Below are 8158 nucleotides of genomic sequence, written 5' to 3' on the forward strand. Positions count from 1 at the left end.
ATGTCGCTCACGCGCCTCACACCCCGGTTTGCGGACCCCAGGGAGCCCGCCTCACCTTCCCCGCCTCCTGAAGATCCCGATTCCCAGCCCCCGTGTACTAAGCGCCTCCGTCTCGAGGAGCCTGGCGGTGTCTTCGAGGCGGGGTGGCGCCTGCCTTTGATGCCTCGCTTGTCTGAGGTGGAAAAAGAGTGGGACCTGCCGCCCAGACCCTGCAAGGCGCTGCTTGTTGCAGCTGACGTGATTTTCAATAACTCCACAGACTTTTGTGTGGAGGAGTCAGCCAGTGGGAAGCAGATAAGCAGTTTGGGGTGCCAAGAGGGCAAATTCGAGGTGAAAAATGGTCTGCAGTCTCCCCCCTCACACAGATTGGATTCCGGTTCGAGGGCTTCCGGAAGGTCGTCCGAACCAGGGCTGTGTGACGAGGGGGCTTTCAGTGTGCCCCGCAGTGACAGGCCCCAAGCCGTGCTTGGTCACCTTCTGCCCACCGTCTCGATAGACGACGTCCAAGGAGTTAAAAACGAGGGTGGAAAACAGTATGTAGTCCAAGGGACAGACAATAGTCAGAAAGACAATAGTTACAGAAAACAGACAGAAAATCTATTGGCGGATGTTACCTTTTACAAGGAAACTGAACCAACATTTCATGAAATGAAGAACAGATATAAAGCTGACAGAGTTGCGCCATCAAATAAAGAAAATAACATTTCAGCATCTAGGCTAAAAATATCAAAAGCTCACAACCAGCCCAGCATGGAAATTGCCAAACCCAGCTATTTTAGAGATAGCAGCACAATACGTATCCCTGAGTTTCCAACCGATTTAAAGAGCAACATGTCCCCTGTCTATTTAAAGGAATTAGCAAAGAAAAAGAATGACAAAAATGAGACATATGTTAGGGATTTCACAAACATTTACTGCTCCCAAAATAGAGTGAATGTTAAGAAGCAAAACGTACTGGGTGGTAAAAAATTTGTGGATGCAGAAGATATTTTTTCTGAGGGTTATGAAAGTAACCACCAGTCAGCCAGCAACCAAAATATTTGTGTGAGGGAAAAAAACTTGACCAGTTTACTCTACTCTAAGCACAGTAGTACCAAGTCTGATGTAAGAGACCCTGGTACACGTTTTACTATAAAACTACAAACTGCAAATTGGGAGGAAGCAGAAACATGTCCAGACAGTTACATGTCTATCAGATTAGAAAAGTCTCAAAGCTGGGACTATCCTATCAGACATATTTTGAGAAAAAATAGGGAAAACAATTGGATTATGCATAATTACAAAACTAAATGTGAAAATATGAAAAGAACTGGAGAAAAACTGAATTTGCTACCATTATCAGAAATAGGTGTTTTAAGCAAAGAAGGTTATTATAATACAAAAGCTGTGATGACACATGAAGAACAACCAAAGCTTCTCATGATAGGAACACTGGGTAGCCAAAAAGCTTTAATAAAATTTTTTTGGTTAAATGGTAAAGGAGAAAACAATAATGTACTACAGTTGCAATATTATAGTACACAAAAAGACTGTTATTTAGGCAATACTTTTGACAATTTCATTACAGAAAGTCTTTATTTCCATAAAAGTATTTCAGAAAATGAAGAAGATAATAGTATTTTAGCTTGGCATAAAATTTTGAACTGTCTAAAGCAAACTGATGGTGTTCAAAGTCTAATAATTAGGAATATAAATGTCAGTAGAAAGAATAACATTTTATGCATATATTTACAAACTGGTGTTTTAAAACCTCTACATATCATATTGAAAACCAACATAGCTTCTCTGCTCAATAACTTTGACTCTTTAACTGGAACTGAAAATGATTCTCAGTTAGAAGAAGGATGCATTTTCAATTGGGTAATGTGTCTGAATTATCCAAAAAATATTATAGTGGAAAATCATGTTGTATACCTAGGAAGGACTTTAACTTTTTTAAGACCATTAGGAGATAATATGAAACCTATGTTAGAGAAAATAAAGCCATTTAAAACTGAACAACTTTTCCAAGTGTCTAAGAAAAACCCCATTGATTTCTTTAGCATGATAGGTAAAAATTTAGTTTTAATGGACTTTGATGACATGGATGCAATTTATTTGACAAAAGAAATTACTTACAAGAATAATACTTGTCCTGAACGAATCATGAATGTGAAAACTTGGACTCACTGTAGTACTGATACTGTGAAAACACATGTTAAGTCTCTTCCTCAGTTCATACAGAACAACCATGAATGTATTAATGAAAAAACTTATGAGCTAAATATGTACAACCAAGATTTAGATATTGAAAGAAAACAAGAGCATAATAAGATCAGTAGTTTTAATTTTAATTGCATACTTGAAGATTTCTTCAATATTAGACCACAAGCCATACTGACAAGCCAGTACACAAAACATACTGAACAAACCAATCCCACAATTATAACTCATGTGCAAAGTTTTTGGAGCTTGCTAAGAAGTGAAATTGAGGCAAAAGAACATGACTTAATTTTGAAGGAGGAAGAAAAAGTCACAACACAAAGTTTAACATACAGTTGTCAAGTTCATAAATATATTAAGATTGAAAAAGAAGAGAAAAATATTTTTTATTCAATGAATGACATGTTTTTTGTGCAACCAGTTTCCTCAATAAATACGAAAGTAAATGTGGAAGAAACTAAATATGTTAATCAAAATGATCTAGCTGACAGACATGAATGTAAGAAAGTTTTGCAAGAAAGGGAGTTAGCTAATTCAAGTCATTTTCATCCAAGGAACGTCTCTGAGACAGGATGTGTTAAACATCAATTTGAAACTGATCTGAGTGTAAGGAACAATGAATGTTTTCAGGACTTAACTTCCAAGTGTTTATCCACAACAGAAACTGTGACAATAGGCAAAGACTTTGAGATGAAGAGTAAATTTGATTTAGTACTTGAAGAACTTCGTATGTTCCATGAGATCAGTAAGGAAAATGAAATTCTAAGCACTGCAGAAACAAACAGTGCACAAGAAAATTATTTTAGAGAAAATAACAGTGTTGAAGAGGTAAAAACAGAAATAAAAAAAGATTTGGAAATGAGTACAGTCAATAAAATATGTGCATCTTCTCTGATCTGTGGTACTGTAGCGGGTCCTAATACTCGTAAAAGACACCAACGTTTATTTAAATGGGAAACAGTACCCAGAAACAGGAAACAGGAAGTTCCTAATAAATACTGCTGTTTAAGAACATCAGAGAAAGAATTACTCTATTCTACTTCTGAGAAAGGTATAAAATTAGTTTTAAAATGTTTTTACTTATGATAGAAAAAAAATTGCTGCTTTTTCTTTTTCTGTGTAGGCCAAATGTATAATTTTGGCAAAAAGGAGATAAAGTATAGACAATGTTTACTAATGTACAATATTTTCTAAAACAACTGTTCAAACATTAAATAATGTGCTGAAGTTGAAGATAACAAATGATACAAAATTTAAAAGGAGCTTTGAAGTATCCTGCTTCATTTGCCTAAATATTAGGAGCCAAAGGGAAGAACATTTTTGAAAAAGTAATTTCCTATTAACATTTTATATAAAAGTTACTTTTTGCTATAACATGTTGATCTTTATTTTCAGATTGTGAAGAACCTTCAACTAAAAGACCTGCTATTTTCTCTGAAGAATTTAAGGAAGAAAAAATTAATTATTTCATGAAAGGAGGTAAGATTTTTGGTTATTATCTACAATACCTTCTAAGATGATTATTTCATTCTTGTATTCTTAGCATGAGGAAAATATACTTAGGTTGTTAGACAATAAATAGAAAGTTTTATATTTTTGTAAACATTAAGAATTTACTGAAGGAAATTCTAATAGTTAAAACCAGGTAAAAAATTGAAATGCTATTTCAGAATATTAGATTTAGAACATTATTTGGAAATGTGTTCTTTAAAAGTGTTTAAATACTTGCAGGGATGCATTGCAATAACTATGTAATAAGATAGCTGTTATACATGTCTCGTGTACACATCTAATATATGTAACATTAATTAGCAAAACCCAAAAAGATGCTTGTCTAAGTTGGATTTCTATTGATATGTTACTCCCAGTTATATAATCATCATTAATGTTATCTATCCTTTAACTACTATGAGGCTCTTTATATAGACATTTTACTTAGTAATTAAAAAATTTAGTATCATTTACATACATTAACAAGATTTATGACTATGGAATTTAAAATTTTGATGACTATTATACAAATAAAAGTAATAAAAGTTTAATTCATCATTTGCCTAAGAGGTCTACAGTATCAGAATAAAACTCAGCAAGTCTAACATCTATTCTAACTTATAATAGTACCAATGGGATGAGACAGAAGTAGGATTGACATTGGTTTTTTTTGGGGGGGGGGAATTGTTTTCTAAATGACGAAATTTTCATTTGGTTAGAAACTGCTGGTATTACATACAAGACCAGATCTAAAAACAATAAAGATATTTGGTAAAATATATTTACCAAAACATCTTCATCCATTTATCATTTCTTAAAACATTTTCCTGGCTTCTCATTAGTAGAATGCTGTCCCTGGTACCTTTAGTCAGTCACTTCAGAAATGCATCTTTTCCTCTTTTTTCTCAGCTTACAATAAAATAATCCTAAAAATTAAGCCAAGTCCTGGAAGATCAAAAGCCCACAGGTAGTTTCTTCTGCCCTGAATAAAAGGAGTAATTGAGGGAACAGTACTTTATGAGACTGAAAGAAGTGTGGCACAGACTGCGGAAACACTCCTTGCTGCCTTCCTTCTGAGAAAAGAAGAAAAAAAAAAGGGTGGCAGAATTAGACTGGAAAAGATAGGAGTTGTTCCTTCTAGCTCAGAAAGAAAGGGAGAACTAGGGTTAATATTGATAGAATGAAACATACACCCATATTTGTCATTGTGATTATAATTGCGATAATGAAATGAATGCATGAGGAAGATTAAATTATGTGCTCAAATTGCAAAAGAAATGTTACATTTGTTGGGAATATTTGAACCCATAATACTGCATTGCCTCTTCACAAGGAAAAGTGCCTCGTCATTATAAAATATGAAAAATAATGTATGTGAGATCGGCCAGAACTATTTAATGTTATGTTAGGATAGTTTCTTGGATTTACTTTCAAAGTGTATAGAAATAGGATTATCCTCCTGAGGCTTGTTAAAAATCCATAGCGTGAAGGAAGAGTTGAGAGACACTGGGAAGTGGGGGTAAGACGTGTTTATGCGGTGTGAATTTAAAGGCATTGGGAAGCTCCTCATTGTGCTGGCATGTTTTTGATACCCACTTGTCATTACGATGCCTCCAATTAAGGTTTCTAACCACTTTATGTCTCCAATAACATCCTGTCACTCTTTGTGTCTCTCTCCTGTCTCTGCAGAGAAGGCAAGTCTTTTGGAATTACTTTGAGCAGGTGTTACAAGCTAGCCAACCAGCTAGTGCTAAGTGCTAAGTGCTTTACATATCATTTAGCATCAGTTCTCCCCTAACTTTAAAGCATATACGAATGACCTGGGCATCTTGTTAAAGGATTCTGATTCTGTTGTGGGATAGGCCCTAAGATTCTACATCCCTAACAAGCTCCTAGCAAATGTAGATGATGCTGGTTTGTGGACTACACTTTGAGTTGCCAGGATTTGGAAAACAATTGAGTTAGTATTATTTCTAAAAGACAACTAATAAATTTCATAACATTTTTTAAACATTGATTTTTAAAATGAATAATTTCTGGTAATATGCATGAATATTTAAAGTTTTTAAACAATACAAAGCAATACATTAATCCAGTGTATACAATAATAAAAGGGGTCATAATTTACTTAATAAAAAGGTAGGAAATCCAGGGTGACAAAAAAGCACATTCTCAGAACCACAACTTAATGGCTGGTTAAGGGCATATGCTTTGTACAGGCCCTACCATTGATAGAAACTGGTTTAGTGATTTACCACTTATTGTAAAATTACCAGAAGTAACTGTCATATTGGAATATGAAAGAGGAAAGCTATACTTTGAAAAAGTAATCAAAAAGACAAATCATGGCTTTATTCTGAAATAATAATCTCATAACGAAGAGGTACATTTAGCATAAATTGCTGATATTAATTTATAACCAAATCTAGAGTTATAGCTTTGGTTATAAATCTTATAGTGTAGTGTTACAGAAATGACACAACAACTTTGGTTTATTTGGACAATCCCTTTTTGCTTAAATAATATAAAAATGGCAATATTTTTTTTCTTAATTTTTATAAGTAACTATAATTTTAATGACTAAAGTACCATAAGCTGATTTATACTTATATTATTCTGTTTCCTCCCTATAGAGAGGTAAATTTTACATTTCATTTTATTATTGTTTACACAGATACACATTCTGTTTAGTTAAACTTGGTAGAGATTATGTTGTTTACTTTTTGTCAGATTTAAAGTTATGTTGATTGCAGTATTTTTAGTATAATGTGCTTTTTATATTAAGGTCATACTAATAATTCATTAAAACTATTCAAGCTTTCATGAAAGCTTGATACATTTTTAGCTTTAAATCTGTACCCTATTGTTTATTTTTAAAATAAAGCACTCTGAAAATTATAGGTATTGTTGTATTTTATTATCAATAGTGGTTGATCCTATTTTTCTGGTTAACTGATTTAGTAACAGATAAATCTTCATGAAATGTTTTGAGTTGTTTTGAAAATGACATTTGTGCTCTATTATTGATAATAATCTTTATTAGAAGCCAAACATAATCATTAGTAGCACAGCTTAGTTGTTTAGCTTCTAATAAAAAAATGATATGGTATTTAAAGCCACTATATCAAGTTAACTTAAAAATCTATATATATCCTGGCAGGGTAGCTCAGTTTATTAGAGCATCGTCCCAATACACCAATGTTGCAGGTTCAATCCCCAGTCAGGGCACATTCAAGAATCAACCAATGAATGCATCAATAAATGGAACAACAAATCTCTCTCTCTCCTCTCTCTCTCTCTCTCTCTCTGTCTTGCTCTCTCTCCTTCTACCCTCTCTCTAAAATCAATTAAAAATTAAAATTTATATAGGTTTTTTCTTGTTAAGTAAGACTGACTGGAATGATGATTTTATTTAGTTTGTATTTTATTATGGCCAAGTTACTTTTGTGCTGAGGTTTTCACATTTTAGAAATGGAGATAGGATTAAGTAAACTAACTCATTTAAAGCACTTAGCTCAGTGACTCAGTAAATGTTGCTAGTATGATTAAAGTTAGCAAAAAAATTTTAAGCTTAGAAACTATGAGTAATTTTTATCCCTTAAATACTTTTATTGTCATATTTTTAGGTAGCAATTTTTCACATGGAATTTCAAGAGTACTACCTCTAAAGACATGCAGTCGACCGATCAGAGTTGGTTTGTCAAGAAAAGCTAAGCTTAGACAACTTCATCCCTATCTAAAGTAAATATGTTATGAGGACTTACAAGAAGATACTGGACTTTAATACTTCAAAAAATTTCATGACAACTATTAATCTTTTGTTTCTTTCCTTGGATAAATGTTTTTCTTCCATGTTGGAGGTTTGGGGCTTTCTTTATTACAAGTATGGAAAAAATAGTGTGTATGTGTGTGTGAATGATCTAATTACCTTTAAAAATTATATAATATTTTATTGATGTTTCATGTCATTAACAATATACACATCAAAAATTTTTGTAATCATAAAACATGTGAACTTATTTTTATAAAATGTGCATACTAGATAATGATTTTGTGGAGTAGATCTGTATATCCTTTATAGTTTTCTCAAAAAGACCTGTGACTCTTAAAAAGGCAAAAATCTTATCTGCTTCTATTTAAAAAGCCAGCATTTCTCTGCTTCATAGGTGTTCTGCATTTGAGGTGTAATGAAATCTTTGCTGTTTCCCAGATGTAATGTTTTGGTTCCTTACAAACAGGGTGGGGAAGACGGTGTGCAAAAGCTAACACTGAAATTTTGAAACAACAGCAGAATGAGTGAATTTTACTTTTTGTTAACTGTTGGTGGTTAAAAAGGAAAATCCCCCCTATGTAATTATTGTGAACACTTTGTGGTCACTGTAACATTTTAGGGGGTTGGGACAGGGAGAAAAGGTAACAATAGTTCACATATTCTTGGCATCTATTCAGATCAGTGTGAAGAATG

At 33.2% G+C, this 8158-nt stretch overlaps 1 protein-coding gene and 1 non-coding gene across 2 annotated transcripts; both read left to right on the forward strand.

The window, feature by feature from the left end:
* Positions 1-7652, forward strand: RAD51AP2 (RAD51 associated protein 2). Its single transcript, XM_024552919.2, has 3 exons — positions 1-3253; positions 3598-3681; positions 7320-7652. Exons 1-3 carry the CDS (start codon positions 1-3, stop codon positions 7436-7438), a joined length of 3456 nt encoding a protein of 1151 aa, XP_024408687.2. The 3' UTR covers positions 7439-7652.
* On the forward strand, positions 4706-4777 carry LOC112298187 (small nucleolar RNA U83B). Its single transcript, XR_002974109.1, has one exon. It is a non-coding gene; the product is annotated as a small nucleolar RNA U83B (small nucleolar RNA).
* Positions 7653-8158: the final 506 nt, after the last annotated feature.

The sequence above is a fragment of the Desmodus rotundus genome, chromosome 5 (assembly GCF_022682495.2).
Source record: "Desmodus rotundus isolate HL8 chromosome 5, HLdesRot8A.1, whole genome shotgun sequence".
Taxonomy (NCBI): Eukaryota; Metazoa; Chordata; class Mammalia; order Chiroptera; family Phyllostomidae; genus Desmodus; species Desmodus rotundus.

Excerpts from the sequence above, each read along its gene's own strand:
- RAD51AP2 (XM_024552919.2), top strand. The coding sequence starts at position 1 with ATGTCGCTCACGCGCCTCACACCCCGGTTTGCGGACCCCAGGGAGCCC. Across the intron at positions 3,254-3,597 it reads CTATTCTACTTCTGAGAAAG|ATTGTGAAGAACCTTCAACT; the intron begins GTATAAAATTAG and ends CTTTATTTTCAG. Across the intron at positions 3,682-7,319 it reads TAATTATTTCATGAAAGGAG|GTAGCAATTTTTCACATGGA; the intron begins GTAAGATTTTTG and ends TCATATTTTTAG.